The sequence below is a fragment of the Mastigoproctus giganteus genome, chromosome 10 (genome assembly GCF_048544385.1).
Source record: "Mastigoproctus giganteus isolate SK-2022 chromosome 10, ASM4854438v1, whole genome shotgun sequence".
Taxonomy (NCBI): domain Eukaryota; kingdom Metazoa; phylum Arthropoda; class Arachnida; order Uropygi; family Thelyphonidae; genus Mastigoproctus; species Mastigoproctus giganteus.
This window is the reverse complement of record NC_143584.1, coordinates 183,958,810-183,982,440: the sequence shown is the minus strand read 5'-3', so window position 1 is coordinate 183,982,440 and position 23,631 is coordinate 183,958,810. Positions and strand designations below refer to the sequence as shown.

The 23,631-nt window shown below is 37.5% G+C and overlaps 1 protein-coding gene across 1 annotated transcript in view; it reads left to right on the top strand.

Annotated features, from left to right (window-relative positions):
- The window catches only part of LOC150079616 (voltage-gated inwardly rectifying potassium channel KCNH6-like), a 597,553-nt gene that overhangs the window by 219,946 nt on the left and 353,976 nt on the right, over positions 1 to 23,631 (top strand). Inside the window, exon 5 of the mRNA XM_090383538.1 lies at positions 6,730 to 6,804. Within this exon, the coding sequence (XP_090239664.1) occupies positions 6,730 to 6,804 (75 nt within the window). The remainder of the gene's footprint in view (positions 1 to 6,729; positions 6,805 to 23,631) is intronic.

Sequence of the window (23,631 nt, the reverse complement as noted above, 5' to 3'; positions counted from 1 at the left end):
ACAGTGTTTTTGCGAAAGCGGAGTGCATCATTTGACAAATGGGAGCCATGCAGACAGAAAATCACCGTATATGCAGATGCCGAAGATAAAAATGTATTCAGATAATTGCTCACGTGACTACTAAATATGGTAATGTTCTTGTATTTTCTCTGTCTTGTGAACTCCTCTGACCTTATGTGGTCGTCGCGGAGTATGAACAGAAAATTTTCTCTGTATTTAAGAGCATACGAAGTAAACCTTCCAAAAAAATTAATAAATAAAATTATTTTGAATATTCAGTTCATGGAATTAATGTATCTGCTGATATCACACACAAGTAAAGAAACCTGAAACACAAACTACATTATATCAGTGGTGCTCAATCTTTTACGTTGACTGGCCGCATTGAGGATTTTGTGACACTTCGTGTGCTGTATAAGGAGAAAGGGGTAATTTAATGTTGTGTGGTAAAGACAATGATCGGTGCTCCGTGACCTTTATTTATTTGTAAAATTCACAGCATTAATGTTTAGCAATATCATGAAAACATTATAAATTGATATGTACAAATTTTATTGTATAGTTTATAATTCTGTAAAAATATCATTAAATTACTTCAGAACTCAACATTCTTTTTTTAAAAAAAGAATGTTGAGTTATGAAGCAGTAGCAGAATTCCCTGGGCAGTTTAAATCCTGCCCAGTAAATTCTGCTATCTCGTTCTCAGCTGCAAAAGCAGATGAGGACGAGAAGACCGCGTTCATAATTTTGAAAAAAGGCCAAAACAGCATTAGCTATTTTTATAATTTCGTAAAAAAATTTTTTTTCTCTTGCTCATTTTAGTAATATATATAGGGGCTAATCTACAGGTGTTTACAAATACACTATTTTATATATTTAAGCTAAATTTAAAATATATTTAGTTATTTTAATTTGCGAGACTCGTCATCATTATTATGCGGAACTTCAACTGAAAAATATACGATAATAGCGGATCCAGTATGACTAAATTGTAATCTCTATCAGCGCAACAATCTTTATTCGCTATTAGCTATTTCATGTCATCTTTAAAAATTTCAATTCCTCTCAAAAATTAACTAGAGCGGAAGCTTATTTTAAGTTGCTTGCGTCGGCTGACTGCATTACCTTTTGTGGACGGTCTAAAAGGACCCATTGCTACATACCTCAGGTAGACTGAGGCGGGTAGAAACTGACGTGTTACATAAGTTTGGTGGTTTCTCGAGTGGGCTGAGTGTGGCCCACTCATTGTGGATCTTCTGAAAGGCTCCATCGTTTCCAGTACACCTCAGGCGGCGTGGCGTGGATAGAAAGTGGCCGCATGAAAGCGCTGTAAGCGTAATGAAGATGGCGGTAGTGTCTTTTAGATTGTACTTCTTTAACAAATCTATGTTAAATCTTTGAAATATCTTTGGCTTGCCATTTTATAAAAAATATTTATTCTCCTGTTGTTAACTGAATACACGATACTCGTGGAACATTTTCATTCCTGTGTTTTTATTTCTGCAAGCGTTGGACATTAGCCGTATTTCAGATTATATTTGAAAAAGATCCAACTCATTTTGAGGCTACATAAGAAGGCTGTGTTGCTTCGAAAACATCTGGAATTTTTCATCAAAACAAATCACAACCAGTGCCGAGGAAGTACCACAAACAATAAAATAAAAGAAATCCCAAAGGAAATATATAGATACATATGACAATACAAAGATGCTCCATAAATGCTATTCAAATACTGTGCCAACACACAGCACACGCATAGGCCAGCAAAGTACAGTATTTAAAAAAATAATAATAAATAAATAAATAAAAAACCTCAATTACAGTCATGAACAAACCGTTCCAGACATAAATACAGACGAGTCGCATGCTAATACATTATCCTACAACAGTTAATACTAAATAAAAAAATCTATTATAAAAATTTTAATTTTTTATAATAGATTTTTGAGTACGACAGTATGGTCTTTAATTGGGCACCGTTTGCAAGTTTTTGGTTTGTAGAGACTGGAACCTTTCTCCATTCGTTCTGTATGATTTCTGCTAATCCTCTGCTTGAACTAGAACGTCTTGTTCTGGCGGTCAGTTGTTCCTAGGCGTTCGGCTGGATTTAGATCTGAGCTCTTGTCTGGAAATGGCAGGTTCCCCACATCATTCTCCACAAACTGCTGTTGTAGTGATCGTGCTTTTAACGCGGAGCGTTGTCATGCTGGTACAAATTCAACCTTCTCTAAAGAATTTCCACAGGGCAGGCAAACCAGACACTTGTTCAGAATTTCATAAAAGGCAGTCATATTCAACGGTTTATCGATGACAACCAGTAGACCAAGTCTAGCCATGTACAAAAGACCCATGTTATCCACTGCTGAACTTCGTTTTTCGTGTAATAAAATCTGGGTGGAACGTTCTTTGGAGCATATGCCACTCACAGGTGCACCCGTCTGATACCTGGACTGTGCATCATACATTACGTTGTGCCATTACTGCAATGTCCAGTGTTTCAGTTCTCTGCATCAGGATAAGTAGTGATATGCATTGATGGGAGGCAGCTTCGGCTTACGAGCAGCTGTTTTTCAGATGGTCCTACGCTTATCACAGTTTTACCATCAGTCGAATCAGCTCGTTAATGTTCCTTTTCGATTTCTTCTCACCATCCTTTTTCAACTGTGGTAATGGTTTGAAGTTTATTAACGTTGGTTTACTGGTTTGGGATGAATAATCGCGTTACATTGAGCCTTGTGTTGGGTACAATGATTCCAGTAGTTGATTTTGGGTTTCCCAAAAAGAACTGGCTATCTGTCGAGTCCTCCGTGGCATCCTAGTCTGTATGATACATCGCCGTCTGATTTAGAATAGTCTGGGTTCGATTCTCGAACCCAGACCATTCTATTCTTAAGTTAGATTCTTAAGTCCTCTTCAATCGAAGCTGTATTTGGTTTATCTCAGGCGGAGAAGTTGGGTTTCCCCATGAGTTATTTACAGTTTTTTCGCCCGCAAAACATGAAAGTCGGCCCGTGAATGCACACTTCAACAGGCAAATACACGATACGGATATGATCGTCAAGTTCTGGTGCTGTTAAAGTCATAATTTGAATTCGTCTGTTTGGCGAATGGATACATGCTGCTGTGCGACAACACCATCACATCTCTTGGGACGGGATATAGGTCCTTTTCTTTTCCCATTCACTTCCATCTAGCTGTCGTCGAGTCTGCAAACCTTTTATATCCTATTTTTAACTGTCACTTTTGCCTTATTATCTTGTGACCTCTTGAATTAACCAATACGTCTCAGGGATACAGTGATTCAATACATTGGAGGGCAATGTATATAATAAATAATTTTTTCTGTTTATACTTCAAATTGGCCCTCATAAGATGTCAGACGAATTTATAACATAGACAGCAGAAGAATATTACCATTTTTTGCTGTATCACCTGGATTCGAACATGAGGCGAGTAATTTTCTGCCTTCACCCCGATCACTGAAATATGGGAAAAATAAAACAGTACGGCCAACAGAAAACACGTAAAATGAAATATACACTATATACATATATACAAACTTCTAAATATAAATATACAAACTTCTTCCGATGAATTCTTAAGTAATAGAAAATTTTGTATTTGAGAATTGGAATTGATTAGAAAGTATACTCGGTGAGAAAAAAACTGATCTACCCTGAAAGAATTAATGCAGCTTCATTCCAGCAGGACAATTCTCATCACTATATGTGACTAATGTCAGACAGTTTCCCTACTTTGTCAGTGATCTTTCTTTGCCTGTTCGGTTCCCTGATTTGTCTCCTGTTGTGCATTTTTGGGACATAGTTTGAAAACAACTTGTAGCACTGCTTCGTCCAGCGAAAATCACAGTGGAGTGGATTCCTCAGCATCATACTAGGAACCTCTTTGACTAAAGGCAAAGATGCAGAACGCTTGCGTAGATGCCAGAGAGGGTTACAAAACTGACGTATGCTGGCTTTCTGTATTCACTAAAAATATATTTTTTTGTGATATTTTGATTGTTTTTTACCTTTATCATTGCCTATTTGTCCACCATAGCTCGGTTAATCACTCAACACTTTTCGGCAGAGAAATTTTTCTGAAGCAGTATTAACACAAATGTTTGATAATTAAAAACGATCTGAATCTGTAATTTCGGTGTAAAGTAGATTCATCCTTCTGTGGACTCTGTCGGGCTGCTAAATCTGTAATCTCTCTCTATATATATGGCAATTTATCCTTCTGTTCCTTTGAACTGTGTCGCGTTAGTGACTTAATTAAGCAGAATAAATAAATGGTTGTCAAATAAAAATGCAATAGCTTTTTCAGTTAAACATTTCGTAGGGCCAACAAAATACTTAACAAATTTGACAAAGCTTTCGCATCCATCCCGAACCGTAAGCATCTCCACCACTAATTAGGCGTACCGAGACAAGCTGACTCGCCGTACCAATCAGTTTATCCACACAACTTCTGACATTGTTGGGTTCTGCGGTACGATAGTAAAACTTACCGTTTCAGCTATATGTGTCATCCAATATACAAGTATAGTATAATCTTTGGTTGGTGCTCCTCCACTTACTAATTAAATTATTGTCTGGGTTCCATCCACCCCCAGTCTCTTTGCATGTAGGTGGGTAACAACGAATTAAAATGTTTAAATTCTTCACGCAGTTTACCAGTTTTTACGTTATAGTGATAAGTGTCATGATGTAAATGCCATAGGCATTGGCACTCGCGAGACAGTTTGGCTTTCTTTCTTTTGATTAGAAAAAAATCTCGGTGGATTGTTTTTTACGTTCAACAAACGTGATACCACTCTCATAAAAAATGTCAGTACACTGCAGTCTAAACTAATTCCTTTGAGAAATTGCTTTCATGACATTGGGAATGTATTCGCTCTATTAAAATAACTGTCGATTAATGAAGAATAAAGGAAAAATTATTATCATTGCTGAATTTTTTTACAAAAATTATAATTATTCAATTTTTCTTTATATTTCTAATACATGTAAAAATACTAAATTATTCGATATAAAACCGTAATTAAAATGCTAATTTGTACAAAAATTGAACTAATATTATAGCTGAATGATTTAAATAAAAATAATCAAACAGACAAACAAACACACCTTTATAAATTACTAAATAAATTATCATATTTAATGAACTATGGTATAAATCATAATTTTGTGCTCATGTCAGTTAACGGTTATTCTTGCACGGTAAAAGATGGCTACTGTACTTTAGGAGTGTACAATTGAAGGATAATATACTGTTGTGTGTTTTCCATAGGACAAAAGACGTTCACTGAGGATATTCACAAAGAACTACTTATCATAGTTTATCCACAGCAAAGAAATTTAGATAGATTGTGCCATCAGCAGGACTGTTTTCCGAGAGTGTCATTGGCGTCCATTTTAGACATTTTTAAAAGCTTGGAAATATCATGAATGTTGCATTGTATTGTACGCTTCTGAAAGAAACTTTAGGGAACCCATTCACAGAAGTCGGCCAGGGATGTTGAGAACGTGAAGCTCTGTAGTTGCATGACAATGCAAGGCCACATACAGCGCTGGCAACCCAAGTGAGTATTAGTGATTTGTGGTGCGAGCTTCTTGATAATACTCTCTATAGCCTCATCCTAGGGATGTCTATTCGTTTGTCGCTAAGCTACTTAAACTTTTTTTCGGACTGTGATGTGGAATTTGAAAATGTGTTGTTACTGGTCACGACAGTAGCAGATATGTTTTTATGCAGCAGGTTCCCAGAATTTGACAAAGCGACTTGACAATATATAATTTTGGTAACTGACCGAAAAATAAATTCTGCGTTCAGGTTAGTTTACAGCCAACTTTTAGTTTTCTTACTCTGTGACTTATTTACTGTATACTCCCTCGTATGTTAATTTGCTAAAAGTGGGGAGTAAAAACTTGCAGTTTTCCTTATATGGCAATGTCTTAGATATCACAATTCGTACCTAAATCGTCAAAATTACGCTACCGCGCTTAAAAAAAATATTATTGTGGTATCTCTGATAAACTGTGAATACATTTGTGGAATGAGTGCTTTTCTTCAAGCGAAAGTTGTAATTTTTCTTTAGTTTCTAACTCTGACCGTGTGGTCGTCCGGAGAATAAACAGAAAATTTATTTATTTATTAAACGATCACTTAATAACGTCCTTTATTTCTTTTCGTTGCCGAAAGAATTCCTTATGCTTTAATAATCTCGTTCGATCTAAAATCACTGTTCGTAAAGATCTTGCGCCTTGAAGGAATTTTCAAAAGCAACCCATGTGCTTACAATGTTGAAGTGCATATAAATATTTTATCTCTTAAGTTGTTTTCGTGTTAATATCTGATGAAATAGTCATTACAGAATGCATAACACTTACGTAATTATTAAGATGCTACTTTAGTAATACTGCTCTCTATCAGTAAGGGTTAAATTTATATATTTAACACATAAGTATTTATTTATATAAGTATAAGTATTCTTTGAAGGTTGTTGCTAACTAGAATCGTTTAGAAACTTTCATAACTTAATAACATCCCAAATGTGAAAATAGTGAGTGAGATTATTCTTATAACTCAATTCCAATGCTATTTCCTTATGAAACTGTTGAAGGCATTAATCGTTGAGAGATCTGTCGCGGACCCCGCTCGTGGCTAGAAGTGCACGTTATTAGCATGCATGTACCAGCGTGACTTTTTTTATCTTGTGTCCAGTTAGTCCCGACGGCGTGACTGTCTCCAAGATCTACCCACAGAGACGTCGGGCGCTCACCATAGACTTTGGAAAAGGTAAATGTTTTACTGTAAGCATATTTTATATTTACTTCTTTTGATATTTCATTACACTGAACACATAGTATTCATACATTTGTTATAAAGTTCACGAAAACAAAGTCTTTAAATTTTTTATTAACTTTTCTGTTTTATTTCGAACTGATGGTAAGTATATTTATATTATGTATAAGCTGTTTTACTCATCTTGAGGAGTGGAACATCCTATAAAAGCAACGGAGGTGGCATAATAAGAGAACGATTGACCAGTTAGGGGCCAGTCGCTCTCTTTTTACGTTATCTCACTTATTTTACTTTCCTGGATATCTTTATTACTGGACTAGTGGTTTATGTGACCAATGAACTGGAAGACCATGATGCTGTTTAGAACAATAATAATCTCGGAGTGATCGGCTGAGTCATTCCAAGCTTCAGTGAACATTAGTCATTTGATGTAAATTAACCATAAAGGACGGTATGAAAGAAATATTTTTCCAGTTCATTATGCATGAATTAATCAATACAAAATAAAAAAATAATAATTTGTATAGATGTATTTTCTAGTATTAGAATGGGTTCCAGGTAAACATCCTGTATATTATCTACATATACGAATATTGTTATGTGTTTTCGAAATATTCATAGTTATTGAGAGTATACAGTAACACTAAACTTCACATACATTTCCTTCTGCTGTAATAATTTTATTTAAATGTCCATTTTTCCATTAAAACAGTTTATTTAAATGTCCTTTTCCATTAAAAAGTGTGAAAAATCTTTCGCATCAACGATCATCATATTTTTGTTTCTTGTATGAGAATGATATTTCACGTTAAACTTATAAAAACAATTTGCGCCACGCTATAAACATAAAAAACCTCAAGTTTATTGGCTCCTCAGTATAGCATAATTACTAAGAAATAAGTTAAAAATAACAAGATAATCTTTCGTTAATTGAACGACGTTTCGGATCCTCTTTGGACTCTCTTATGAAGTCTGAAAAAAAAAAACGAAGCATTAAAATCCAAAATGGTACAAACCCCTTTTAAAAATAAAGATTTTATGAATCCATTTTTAACACTTCTAACGTAATCGAATTGCAAACTAGAATGACAAAAGACAATTGGAGATGTTTGACAATTTAGAGGATATCTTCTTAAATCTTGATTAATATATTTAATTTAAATTATATATTAAAAAGGCATATTGGCAGAAGACGATATACAAAAATTACACTGATCAACAAAAAAATTTTTTTTTCGTACCTTCGGAGCAAAATTTGCAGATTGTAAAGGAAATTGAACCTGCTGATTCCAAAACTACCAAAATTATTATAATGTCACGTCTCCATAGAAAAATATATCGATATTTAAGTAACTTAATAAACGACCAATTTCACTTTCAATTGAAAGTGACCGACCAATTGAAGGAATGACCACTTTTAGTTTCAATTGAAATTGGTCGTTCATTAAGTTGAAAATTTTCTATAAAGTCTGATAGAAACTGAGGTTTAGATAAATTTTTATAGGAACACATACCGTTTTCCTTGACGAAATATCATATATTAATGCATATGCTATCTTAGAAATGAATCATTTTTTTTTTTAAATACATTAATCAACATATAATGTACTAGTTATTTTTATTCAGTTTTAACTCCTGTACAGTGTATGCGCTAGAACGGTTACATGTTTCCTAGCTACATACCTTTTATTTGTTTAGAAATGTTTGCTACTTAGTGAGCTTTTCATATAGTCCATTTTGCTTTCCCTGTTAAGAAACCAACAATAATCTGCCATCATGGTAATATTCCAGCGACGTTGGCACCGCTTTTCCATCGTGTATATATCCTGACGAAAGTGTTTCCCTTATTCGTTTGAGGAAAATCTGGAATAGTAATTAAGAAAATGAATTTTCAAAGACGTTCTGCAACACATCTTTATAACAATGGCCAACAAAATGAGAAGACCGTGCTCTGCTGTCCCATTCGCAAAGAAAACAGCAAAAAGTTGTGTTTCCCTGCTACATTCCTAATAAGATGGCAATAACTTTTAAGTCACCGCAAATCCGCCATTGGTACTCCTTGTAGTTGATGGATTCAGTAAAACGCTTCAGGTTATATGATTCTTTCATATGAACTGCATGGCCTATTATTGGAATTTATGGTAGTACGTTGCCATTGCATTGAGTGGCTTTTGTGATTTAACCAGCTGCGGACATTAGAAGCACAAATATTGTAGAAAATATGAGGCGCCTAGCTTTTACCTTGATCTTTTATCTAGCTTTTACCTTGCAGCCAAAATAGCAGTTCATTCTTTTTTTTTTTTATTATCGGAGTAATGGCACGCTTATGTGATGTAAATGTCACTTCACCACAAAATAACAAAAAATATCCGCACTGTTTACACACTTACACTATATGCTAAATTTTAAGTTTTAGCTCAATCGAAGACAAGTGTAGCATTGACAAATGCTTGGCTCAGACTGACTGATGCATCTATACAGGAAATAGTGTGACTCAGCACCAATGGCTCCAGTGTTGCCACACAAACGGTACCTCGAGGCCAAATTTCCCCAAAATTCAATCAAAAACGTGCTGAAAGTGGCATGTATAGTATCAAAAATAGAGCTAATAATCCATTTAACTGTCATATTCGTATTTATCACATTAATATTAAAACCAAACTATTATATTAGGGTCACCCGGCAATTTCTTACTTATACCCATGTGCACTGTGTCTATAAATTGCGTGTGTCTCTGGTCGATTTGCCTGTTTTGCTGGCCAAAAAAAACCCCAGTTTCTGGGGAGAGGGGGGGGGGAAACTTGCTATCTACACCTGAGACGGACTAGCTCAGCCACGGAGTGAAGAAAGCCCATTAAAGTTCTTTGGATCATCGACGGGATTCGAATCCGTGACTTTTCCACCCGGTGTGGGGAGGACGGTCACGTTACCAATGTGCTACACGCGCAGACAGCACATTAATATTAGTCAAAATTGACTAATTTTATTATCAAAACATTTTAGTTGTTGGCTAGTATAATTGTAGTCTTTCTTTCTTTAAGAAATCCACGCCAAACTGCTTTAAACAATCGGCAAGCTGCTAGTTAATAGTATCCTGTACCTTTGTTTCAAATACATAACTTTTGAGGAGTTTCTTTATTTGAGACCCAATGAAAATTCCTTCTTTCAGTTTTATATCTGTCAATTGGGAACACTTCCCTTAACTACTAGTAGAACCCACTTCCTTCTTTATGCAGAGCCTTAGGAAAACTTTTTATGCAAAGGTGGAAGAAGAATTTATATTACTTCTCCCTGGTAAAAATTCCGCCTTCTTTCCTGCTGCTGATCAGTGTTTTTCTGTTGCGAACCTGTCACATAAACATAGAAAACAGTATTTCGTGAAACCTCCCTGTAGACTAGTGAGCATCCAATTACCTTAAGATCACCACAGACATTGCAAGCAAATCATTGTACTTTATTGCACTCAGGATCTTAAACATACTTTGATATTTTCCTTTCGAGCCAACAGCATGAAGTAGAGGAATTGATGGGATTTCCTTTGCATTTTGTAGCAAAACTGCTTTCAAACTTAATTTTAAGGCATCAGTAAATATACGCCATTCATTAGGATTGTGTCCAGTGCTCAATTCATTCAGAAGACCACTAATATCTTTATAGAAAGACATACTGTTTTCCATAACGAAATATTTTGAAAAAACTTTGTGATGTTTTCCATATACTGTAATTTTAGTTGTTATTTCAAGTAACTTCCGCCGTTGTAACCTAGAACCAAGGAATTTTGCTTGTTCTTTGGATAAGTTGAAATCACGAACTAAGTCATTCAGCTCTTCTTTTCATTGAGTGCAAAGCGTTATAGTTTTCTGGTCAGTATTCTAAACTTGTTGATGATGACGGTTCAGCAAATTCTGCGATACAAGAATCCTCACTATTTTTATCACTCCTTCCTTATCCCATGATTTTGAGTATTTGGTATTCGGGTATCCGCCACATCATAGGAGCAGCAAATTGTATACTTTTAATTTGTAAGTTAGCCACATCCTCAGATTTGTGGTACAGGTAATACAGATAGTACAATGTGGGTCGTGTGCATATGTGGAGTCCAAGTTTTGTTCTGATCACCAATCTTGCAACCAAAGTACAAAGAATATACACTTTTAGTAATACTTTAGACTTTGTTTCTTGAGTTTTTGTTGTAAACCGTCCACACATGTAGCAGAAATTAACACAGTGATTCAAACACTTACTTTTTGCTTCTGCTTAAACATTTTAACAGAACAATGCTAAGCAAAACACAGCAGAAACAGACAGTATGCAATGGATACGCAGATAAATTACACATGCTCACAATACAACTGTTTTCCGTTACTGAAAGAAAGAGGTGGGAAACAGACAGACAAAATTGAACATGTTAACTCTCACTAACATTACTGCCATCTGTGAGCGCATCCACACATTATTATTTGCACGTAACACAACAGATCAGTGCCTTATCTCTTTCCCAAAAGTGTAGTAAGACAGACATACATATTATGGGGTAAACACAAAACTTGTATATATGGAAATTGTGACTTGATGTGAAATTTTAAGAATTATTTTCGAAATCTACGCATAAAAATTTGACTGTAAGTAGTTGATATATTGTTGGAGGTAAAAAGTATGTTGGCCAGTGTTAGCAGATCCAGTTGCCAACTCTTAGCCAAATAAACAAACAAAAGAGCAAATTTACTAGACAAACTCAGAAATTTGTTCTCTAAGATGATCTGATAATAATAATGTGATGGTTACGGGATCGATAGAATTATTTGCTAATTACGAAGTAAAGATGAAGATATGAAAGGCGCAATAGGTTGTGAATAAGTACGAAATTCAGAGGTGGGTGCAAGTAAACACCAGGAGAAATAACAAGAAGCTGAACACAGGGCCTAAGTAGTTTGGCCATCATAATTATACGAGTGTATTATCCTAGAGAATTTAGGGAATGGCCATACTATTAATAATATCGAGGGAATACTTCAGAGTGAATCTGTGGACAGTAAGTTCAAGATTTCTGAAGAAATAGGCTAGTTATTTGGAATTGATATCACTTCTCAACCGGTTTACGCATAAAACAGAAAAGTGTGAACATCTTACTTGCTAGATATGTATCTGTTGCTCTGGAGATATTCTTTAAGATTTAGGAACAGAAAAAAGTCGACTGGTACCAAGTATAGGCGCCCACGTGGGTGGCACAGTTGGCGGATTGGAAAAGACCCGCGTTCGAGTCCCGTCAATGAAATGAGGAATTTTAACGGGTATTTTTCACAACGTTGCTAAGTTAGTCGGTCTCAGGAGAGGGTAGTACGGTTTCCCCCCGGAAACGTTTTCGTGCAGGAAACAGGAAATCGACCACAGAAAATACGCAATTTACAGATTATTATACGGTGCAATATGACCTAAGTTACTGATGTGTCTAAAATCTTACATTTTTGTACAAAGATATCATTACTGTTTGAAATACAATTTTTAAACTTATTTAACTTTTGGTTAGTTTTGTTTATTGGGCTAAAAGTTAAGCAAGTACATCATTACTGTTCTTGCAATATAGTATATTTTGTTTTTGATGCACTTTTCCAGACAAGTCAGTATTTTTATTAATTTTATTACATCATCAAACTGTTCAATATATAGTGTATGATAAACTACGCTACAAGAATTCACCTTCTGTTCAAATTTACCAATTGCTTTTACTGTCTTTAGGTTAATGCATTGTTTAAATGGAGAAGACAAAGCACAGAACTTGCGTCAATCACCCAGACAACTTCCGCTATGTTTGTGGACACTTAACCCCAAAAACTCAGAGGAAGAAAATATACAATGCCACAAAAGTTGCATATTCGTTGTACTTCGGCTGCAAGATCGGTGACCAAGAAAAAAACTTGGGCTCCACATATCTGTTGTATTACTTGTACAACGAACTTAAGGCTGTGGTTATATGGCAAGCTGAGAGCATTACCTTTTGCCGTCCCTATGGTGTGGCGCGAGCTCAAGGATCATTTCGACGACTGCTATTTCTGCATGACACAAATAAAAGGTATTTCCAAAAAGAGCAAGCAGTGCATCAAATATCCAAATATCCCATCAGCAATTAGGCCAGTGCCACACGGTAAAGAACTGCTAGTACCTGTGCCACCCAAATCTTGGGGTAAGTGTGTGTTGTTGTCATATGGTACCAGGGGGTTCCCCCATCTCCGCGTTGTTTTCATCGTGGGGGAACCAGTTCGCTGGGAATTGCAGAGATTTAAAAGTGTGTGGGAATTGTCCATGTGTAGTGTCCTGTACCATTGTTGGTTTTGTTCTAGACAAGAATCTCTCCTACACACCGCACCTCTGCTATCTACGAACCAAGATAAGAAATTTTTCTGCAGTTATTGCTAGGTTTACTGGGAGGGACTGGGGCCTGAAAGGGAAAACGCTCTCCATCTATTTACAAGGCCGTCTTCGTCCCGGTACTGGCCTATGCAACTGGTGTATGGTATAAAAAGGCAATACAGTAGTGAACAGACGCAAGCTGGAAACAATTCACCGCTCAATTCTGTTAATGATCACTAGAGCATGTTGTACAGTCAACACCCACGCGCTCCAGGTCCTCGCAGGTACTCTACCCGTGGACCTGGAAATTATCCGCTGTGGACTGCTTTTTCAACTGTCAAAAGGAAGAAAAACCACTTGCTTCACTACAGGCTTAACAAGCAACACGAACCTGGAAAAGGCACGACTCATGACATTCCTGAAACAATCCTGGTAGACAGGACAGATGGTCAGCCACGACAAAAGGCACAGTTACCAAAAAATTCATCCCTGAGATTAATCTGGTATATCCGCATTCGCCTGACTGGACATGGCTCTTTCAGGAAAAATATCTTCGACTTTGGAATCTCGAAACACCACAATGCTCTTGCGGGCAAGAGGAATCGTGGGAGCACCTCATACACGACTGTGAAATCTATGAAGACCTTCGATGCCAGCTGGGCACAAGGATCCACTCCCTATTCCGAAACCAGGAACACCTAATAATACAGGAAGAATACTACAGGCATTTACCCAATTTGCTCAGGACCTCTTTTCATGACTAAAATCCCTGTCACCTCCATAACAACTAGTGATCTCCCGACTCTGGCCGACACCCCAACACTAAATGGCAACGGAATTACACAGCCGTATCCTGCAGTAGCCTGCAAAGACAATATCAGGAACAGATAACCATGGCGCAGCAAGCCCAAGTATTCCAAACTCAAAACTCCCGGAAGACTCTGTCCCATGACTCACGAACAGAACTGGACAAGACAACTGCAGCATTCCACCTGATTGCCAGTCCCTGGATCCCCGTACCAGACACTCACTAACTGCAAACTCAACCAGTGAACATCGACATGCAAACTGGAACTTTCAATGGACTCCAACAAACTTAAAAGAACAAGGACTCTCAAAGGAGTAGACCCCTGTCTTCAACACGACACTGAACTGAAACCACGAAACGTGACCAACAAACCGATAAGACAGAGACATGACCGTACACTGACTGCACCTGGGTGCCACAAATTTGCCACCAGAACAGTACAATTAAGCGAAACACTGGACTAGACTGATAAAATCAACTCACCAGATCGGTCTTACACTAGATTGGACTACCTGATATGACCCACTGGATTGGACTACCTTCCAACCCTCCAGATTGGACTAGAAGAATCTGGACTACCTGATATGACATCCTCTTGCAGTTATGCTGTCAAGGTGCCCACTGGCGATACAATACCAATGCTCCCTTGCATGGTACTTTCTTTCCATCACCTGGGGGAAAGAACAGACTCTCTGTCTTCTCCCCTCCCCTATTTTCTTCCTCCTGGTGGGGCATTGGTCTGCCCCACTGATCTTCCCAGGGGTCACCTTTCCTATCGATCTCCTACTCTGACTTTCACCCCCAGTCTCTCCCCCCTACTCTGTCTAAGTCAATAGCGAATGTCCCACACAACCAAAATTTATAGCATCCAAATTAATGCGCAAACTCTTATAAATAAGGCAATTTTATCACGTTAAGATTTGATGTGTGGGGCTTTCCCTATGATGAAGATAGAGAGGGGAGGGAGACCGAAGATTGGGGGGTAAGACAGAAATATAGGGCCAGTAGAGTACATAGCCCCAGTTTCAGTGGGGCATGCCTATGCCCCACCAGAGTAGAAGTTTGGGGGTGGGAACAGAGAACGTCCCCCCCAAAGAAGTGGGGATAATAGGTGAAGGAGACTATGGAGCCCTTCAGAACTTCAGATCGCGATCAGGCTGTTTGCAGCTGTGCTGCGTTTAGTCTGTTCTCTGCTCTCCGTGCTGCGTTTAGTCTGTTCTCTGCTCTCCGTGCTGCGTTTAGTCTGTTCTGTTTTGTCACACATGGGGCAAGTCCCGTCCTTGCTTTTCTTTTCCGTGTGATCAGCACTCTTCTTGTCCAAGTACTGGTTCACTGCGAGTTTCAGTTTTCTATCACATTTGGTGGCGATTTTTATCAATCTCTATGTACGTTGCTGTAGATAGCTATTAGTGTTTTTCTCCTGGTGAATAGGTTTTGCGCATACCGGGAGAGCGCCATATATTCATCCTCAGTGTCCAGGAAGTGGTGCTCCAGTCATTTTGGGAGGTATCTCAATCTTGTTATTAGTAACCCTCTGAGGTCTTTATAGTGTTGACAATCATAGACTATGTGACTCCAGCTTTCGTTCTCTCCACATGTGCAGTTGGGGTCCTCAACGAGTCCAAAGCCAAACAGCTTCTCCTTGTAGGGACCGTGTCCGATTAATACTGTTGTCATATGGTACTCTCGGAAGTACCAGGCCGGCTGCTTTGGGTATATTTTCCGGAGGTCTAGTAGAAATCTTTTTGTAATCTCCGTCCACCCTCTCTGCCAAAGGTCTGGGAGGTGGGTCTATAGCCTAATGTTTTCGTTTTTTAGGTTGCCCGCCAGGTCAGTCGTGTATCCTTAGTGGGTGGCGGCCACTCCCCTAGCCAGCAAAAACAATAGCCCCGCCCGAACATCCTCCAAGTCCAGGGGGAGAATGTTCGGGCGGGGCCAAACAAACAGCTTCTCCTTGTAGGGACCGTGTCCGATTAATACTGTTGTCATATGGTACTCTTTTCAGCTGGTTCTTTGATGCCCATTGCTGCAGCTGCAATGCCAGCGTCTCCATTTGGGATTTGCCAGACGGGCACTGCTGGCATTGCAGTGCCCGTCTGGCAAATCGGGCACTGCAATGCCAGCAGTGCCCGATTTGCCAGCGTCTCCATTTGGGCCCTGGAGTCCGCCTCTACCGTCAATGTCAGGTCGTCCGCGAAGGCATGCGCTCCCACAGAACCCAGGTCCGTCGTCAGGAATTCATCGAGGACCATTGTCCACAGGAGCGGCCCCAGCACCGACCTCTGTGCACCCCTCTTGTTATTTTTTGATAGTGTACGTTGATTTCCACTCTTCTTTGCGTTAAATGCTTTCAGTTACTTTGTACAGGTTAGGAGGCACCTCAGCCACCAAAGTCTTGGTGTATTGGAAGTAGTGACGAAGGTACAGAAGAAATCGTTTTTACCCGATGTCGCGGAACCATGTACTTCACATGATTTGGACTACGAGCCAGAAAAAGAAAAGACCCCACACTACACTGAAGAAGAAGAATTAAGCGACTTGATCAGAGACTTGGGCTTACCCAAAGAGAAGGCTGAATTACTCGGATCCAGACTACAACAGTGGAACTTACTCGCCAAAGGTACAAACACTACAATATACCATAAGAGAAATGAAGAGTTTTCATGATATTTTGCAATGGAAAACAACATGTGTGTCTGCAAAGACGTCGTTGGTCTTATGCACGAACTGAAAATTGTTCACAATACCTCTGAATGGCGTTTGTTCATTGATGTGTCAAAGCTAAGTTTGAAAGCAGTATTTCTTCATAATGGAAATACTGTACCACCAATTTCTCTTGTTCATGCTGTTGGCCTGAAAGAAACTTACGATAGTATGTCCCAGATTCTTGCTGCTATACGTTACAATGACTATGATTGGAATATTTGTGGTGATCTCAAAGTGATTGGACTGCTTATTGGGTTGCAAAGTCGTTTCACTAAATACTGTTGTTTCCTATATTTGTGGGACAGTCGTGCAACAGCCAAACTCTACGTCGTACAACACTGGGATAAGAGAGATAAATATATTCCAGGCAAAAGCAATGTAAAGTATGTTCCATTGGTTGATCCACATAAGGTTTTTCTTCCCCCTTTACACATCAAGCTTGGACTGATTAATAAGAATTTCACTAAGGCACTGGATAAAGTAAGCAGAGGATTCGCATATTTACCGAAAATGTTTCCAAATTTATCTCATGCAAAGCTGAAGGAAGGAATTTTCATAGGTTCTCAAATAAAAAAGCTCCTAAAAGATGAAGAATTTCAAAGAAACCTGAACGATGTTGAACTGGCTGCTGCATGGAGATCTTTCAAGGCTGCGATACACCGATTCCTCGGAAAGAGAAAAGAAGAGAACTGTGAGCAACTGATGAAAAACTTGCTGAAATGTTAGAAGAACATGGGGTACCGAATGTCATCGAAAATGCATTTCCTTCATTCCCATCTGGATTTCTTTCCTGAAAACTTAGCAGATGCCAGTGACGAACAAGGAGAGCGCTTCGACCAGGACGAATCTGCAATGGAAAAACGATATCAAGGTCACTGGGACTCTGCCATGATGGGAGATTACTGTTGGTTCCTTAAACGGGAAAGCATCTGGCGTATAAAAGGAAATCATTGAGTGGGAAACATGTCTAAGTAACATATATTGTGTGTAATAATTACAACCATGTATGATGATATTATATAAAAACAAGGAATTTAAAAAAAATGCTTATATCTTTTGATGTAGTTGTAACAGACATAATCAGGACATTAATTTTCTTCAGAATAACCAACTTTCGTTCCAGAGGTATGATCAAAAAAAAAAATTGCCGAGTAGTGTAATTTTTGTACATTGTCTTCTGAAAATATTTCATTTTAATATAGAATTTAAATGAAGTATATTTATTCAAGGTTTTAAAAGATATCTGGTAAAATCTCCAATTGGCTTTTCTAATTTTATTTTACAAATTTAACTTTGTTAGAAACGTTAAAAATGGATTCATAAAACTAGTTCAAATCCCATCTAAGCCCGAAGAATTTTCATTGTCTTTTAGTTAGTGGTCTCAGGTGAGAATGTGATTTTTCTCTCGGGAGCTTTAGGTTTTCATCCAGTAAACAGGCAGACCGCCCGTACAGAACATATAATTTACAGACATGTTGGCCTTAGTTTCCTCTGCGCTGAATCTAAACTAATCCCATGCGGTCAGTGTAATTCCTTTTAGCTAGTACAGTTATTAGGATTTTCACGAGGGACTTTTGTTACTTTCCAGTTTACTAAGTAAAGACTTCTATATAATAAGGACACTGAATTTGTCAAATTTATGGATGCGGGTATTCCATACATGGCTGCCCCTCCTCTCTATTCTGTTTCTACTTTAGTACAATTTCTTCGATATTATTCCAATTTTTTTGCAATGCTGTTATCAAATCTGGTGCTCTTCAAATTATAGTAATAGTAATAGTATTCGCCATCTAGTGCAAGGAAGCCACAGGCTTTTGCTGAATTGGCAAAATAAAAAAAAAAAACTCCAAATACATAAGAAAATACAAATTACACGCTTCCCTCCTCACACAGGTAACTATCCAGTTGGCCTTTGAATTTATTCAAACTGTCAGCCTGAACTACCAGCGAAGGCAACTTGTTCCAACAATCAACAACTCGTCGGCTAAAAGAAAACTTCCTACAATCTAATCTAAACCTCAACCCCTTTAATTTGAATTATGATCCCATTTCTGGAATTCTTTATAACAGTGAGAATTCCACCTTCATTTATTTTACTAATCCCTCTCAGAGCCTTATAAACCTCAACCAGGTCACCTCTGAGGTGACTGGTTGCCAAGCTCTGTAGTCCACATAATCGGAGTCTTTCCTTATACGGTCGTTTTGTTGTTTATTTTGTTTTTAGGAGCATTAGCAACTAAGGCCATATTGCTCCGGGTATGTGCGGTGGTCGTTCCCTGACCTTTCCGCATCCTCCGTATTTGGTGGTCACGGGCTTGAACCTCGGTCTAATCAAAAAGCGTGTGCTACGCACTGCTGCTCCTGCCCACCTGGCTACGGAGGCGGCCTATACGGTCGTCCTTCTACCGATCTCACCATTCGAGTTGCCCGTCTTTGGACCCTTTCAAGAAACTCAGTGTCTTTTTTCAGATGAGGTTCTTTTTTTCAGATTCCCTGAATGAAGATCAACCAAAGCATTACCAGAAATATGATAATCAAACTCTTAATGATTTAACTAACTAATTCTCTCTCTCTCTCTCTCTCTCTCTCTCTCTCTATATATATATATATATATATATATATATGTTTAATCTCAATAATATTCTAGAAAAGTCGCAATATCTGTGTATAGCCAATAGAAATGCAGATCACCACGTCAGTAGTGATCTGCATTTCTATAACCAATACACAGTTATACCAATAATACCAAAGATGAATCCTATTGCAACTTGTGACAAAAACTTACTTTGCTGTTAAGAGCTGAAATGAAGATATACTATTTGTATATAATACTCCTAATTTAGCCTTAGTTGCTTTGGCGCTTATACACACCTAGTTTAACCTAACTGGAATCTACTGATAGGCTGCTTTCTCTTTTTCTAAATTAAGAACGGCTATGGTTCTACTATTTGGTAGCGGTCTTCATTTTTACCATTTAGTTAGTGTATAATAATAAAAAAATGTCACACTGGGGCCGTCCGGACTATTAATTCATCTGCCAGGTATCATGGTCGTGAATTACGTGTGTTTTCTGGTCAATTTACCTGTTTTCCTGAATTAAAAAACCCGGGTTTCCGGGGGGGGGGGGTAAAATACATGTGAGACCGATCAACTTAGCTACGGAATGGGGAAAAAAAAAAAAAAAAAAGCCCATAAAATTCCCTCGTGTCATTGACGGGATTCAAACCAGTTAAGAGCTTTTTCCACCTGATGTAGGAAGGACGGTGATGATGCTATCCGCGCAGACTTTAGTTAATGTGTAGCACAAAGTGCCATTTAGATGAAGAACCATCACATTTCCTCTTTTGGGAAGAGTATCAGAACTAAAATTTGTTCTGTGTGTTAAGACAACTGTGTTTTCGTAACACACATAAAGAACATGATTTTTACATAATTTTGCACATAATCTGTATTGCAAATTTATATTTATTCCTCATGATCTGGTTTCCAGATGTGTAGTAATGGACACATCTTTATGACCCATTGGTGTACGAATCGCAAACGTCATTTTCTGAAAAAGTCGAATCAAGATAATGTCTTCGAGTTAAAGAGAAAGCAACGTCAACAGTTTTTATGCTTGCACGACCTACCTTGCTTGCTTGACTGCTTTTAGACAGCAACATCGTGTCAGTATCTTTGGTGGGGGGGGATTGGAGTATATTGTGCCCCATTTAACTCCCGTTTTCATCATCAAATTACTTTAAATACTCAAAGGTTTGTGCTGTATTTTGATGATTTTTGCAGTGAGCAATATCATCAAGGTTCTTTTTCCTACTTGTTCCTCTGCTAATATAATTGAAAGCGATATTCTAGTTATTAGACAAGAATATCAGATTGGCCATCACTTAAAAAAATGAAGGGAACCTAATATAAATTCCTTTTGTTTTAGTGTTCCACATGTGGATTATGGTAACATTTTCTTGTCAGGACGTATTTTTTTCGAACAGCTACGGGCTTTACTAGTCAAAATAAATTCCTTCAATATTTAGATTCCAGTAGAAATATGGCAATCCTATTTACTGTCTTAGAACTAAACTTTTCCCTTTTGCCTGTCTTGAAGACAGCTACGAATGCAATCTGATATTGCATGCGGTTATAATTTTAAATGTATTTAGAAGCAGAAAATACTATGTTCATGAAAGCCTAAATTTAAAATGACTTAAAAAAATTTAAGTCGATCCCTGAGTGTGAGATATTCTTTAGATATGTTAACTACGAAGATCTGTACATGTTGAAATACTTGCGCATGCAATTACTTAGAAGTCAAAAACGCTGATGGTGAATTTCTTTCATACACATGAGCTGAGTTTATGTATGTGCTTTGATTATGAAAGTTCTCACACCGAAATTCAGCGTTAATAATACAAGCTTCCTGCCTATTGAAGTATTATTGTGCAAGTAGGCATAGATTCAGTTTGTATGTAGCAGTGAGCAAACTAGATTTTCTATTTAGTGCATTGATCTCATACTGTGAAGGTCTTCACGAATAATTTCCTTGCTTTAGAATAATTTCACTATTCTAAATAAAAAACTGCACTTACTCTAATGGAGAAGTATATTGCTATTTATTTAAAGTGTATGCCATTATCCATTTCGCGATTTTAATTTTGGGATGAAAAATACATTCTAAATCTCAAAAGAGGCTTCTGATCGAGAGTAGAAAGCAAACAGTTTAAAGACATGAAGAGAGAGAGAGAGAGAGAGAGAGAGAGAGAGAGAGAGAGAGAGAGAGAGATGGGGGCAGAAACGTGTTCTGGCAGATCTTAAACCGCAATTTTGACTCTTTTTGTGGTCTCATCGATCGCTAAACACACATCGTGAACGACCTATTGATGAAATATATCTACAGTATGTGGAATAATAAAACAGATAAAAAGTTTCATGTTACTAAATATTATTATACAAGTAGGAAAGTGTAGCTCTGAGTAAAATATATGTTTTGCTGCATAATGCGTTGATCTTATGGTGGAGGCACTTCACCATAAATTTCCTCGGTATTGCAGTACTCTAAATAAAAATCACAGCCCCAGTGGAAAGGTATATTTCTATTTATTTAAAGTGTATGCCAAAAATAAAATGTTCAAATGACACTTATACCTGTCAACTCTCCAGGTTTACGATGGAGAGTCTCTTTGATCCGTGTTTACCCCTTCATCGTCTCACTATCGTAACAAAATTTATTTCATTTTTATCCAAAAAAAGTAATTTTTTTTATTTGTTTTTGTTAACGAATTGGCGGTCACTTGTGATAGTGTACGTTGCATATATTATGTGGAATGCGGAAAAATGTTGCCTTATTCTCTGTTATGTGTGGCATTGTAGGTTTAATGGTTATTTATGCTTATCGAAGATACATGTTTAATGGGTAATATATTATTGTTTACATTTAATTACAAGTTTTCGAACTAACTTATGCGACTGCATGTGTCAATTATTATTCCATCTCTGGAGAACAAGCGGTCGGATGGTAATGCTATAGTTAAACGTTAAATTTCTTTACAGATTTGGCAAGGTTTGGATAATGATGCTCAAGCTAGTGAAATTGCACAGTGCGGGAAGAAATAGTGATGGCTCTGAAAAATGTGCCATTTTCGATTTCTACAGATGGCAGTAATCAAAGTGATTCCAAGCTGTATCACAATGTGGTGACTTTTCCTAATAAAAATCGTCAAGCCGAAAGTAGTTTGCTTTCAGTGCGAGGTGAGTCCACAGGGTACAATACTAGGAAACTTCTTTCGAATAACCTTAAAGCATTTGGGATTCATTTAAAAAAACTCTCTGACATTTAGTGTTTATAATGTCCCAGTTGTAATAAGCCTAAAAACCGGAGTAGTAGCAGCAAATGTTTAAAGATGAGATCGAGAACTTGGCGATAATACATTGTCCTTTTCATCTCATCATCTGGTTAATTTGTCTGCGCTGAAAAGGGGCTGCACGCCTTCCTGTGAAAGTGGATGAATTGCTGGATATTTTCTGCTATCTGGAAAGAACTGCCCAAAGACTGATAGTGTTAAACGGTTGGTTTCAATTAATATAGCTGATAGGCTAGCAACCTTTGAGTGTAAAGAAGATGTTAGAAATGGTGAGAAAAGCCACATTAGCATTTTTCAGAGTTACCAAATTGAAAATTATGGCGACGAGCGGGGGGGAGGGGAGAGAGAGAGAGAGAGAGAGAGAGAGAGAGAGAGAGAGAGAGAGAGAGAGAGAGAGAGAGAAATGTTTCCAAACCCTCAATTTCAAATTATACTTCGTCTGAAATTGTTTTGAAGATACACTTTAAAGCAACTGCAGTTTCTATACTGCAATTATCGGAATGTGATGTTGGAAAACCATATGTTGCAGATATTGTGTAAAGTGCTTTTCTACCTAAAAAAATTAAAGACGCTTTTGTGGTCAGGCTACTGCAACAGATGCCAGTTTTACACATCGCAGTTAGGAAAAGTGGCAGCTGTTTCAATGTAATCACAATTTTTTTTTTCAGTACTGTATTCTTTGAGACTCTACGTCAGTAGTCATTATGGCTGCGTTTAGTGTAACAGGTTTGTTTCTCTACGAACTTATAGAGCAGCACATATGTTCATATTAGAAATTGGAAAATTACTCCTGGAGTTATTGGATAGTTATTGGACCAGAATTCCACGTGAAACTAGTTTCAAATTGATTTTTATTAGGACTTCATTTTTTATATTTAAATCAGAAAAAACTTCGTTTCTTCTAGGTAATTTATGTAAAAAGTTTAAAAAAATACTCTTAGTAATCCTTAGTTGTATGATACAGTGATATTAAATATGTGTATATGTGGTCAGGCTCTCTTTTCTTATCACCCTCAGTAAGTTTTTATTTTGCATAACTTTGTCTTTTCTGATTGGGTTGTATCTCACTATTTTCCACTCATTGCATAGGTCGGCATTCAAATCCCT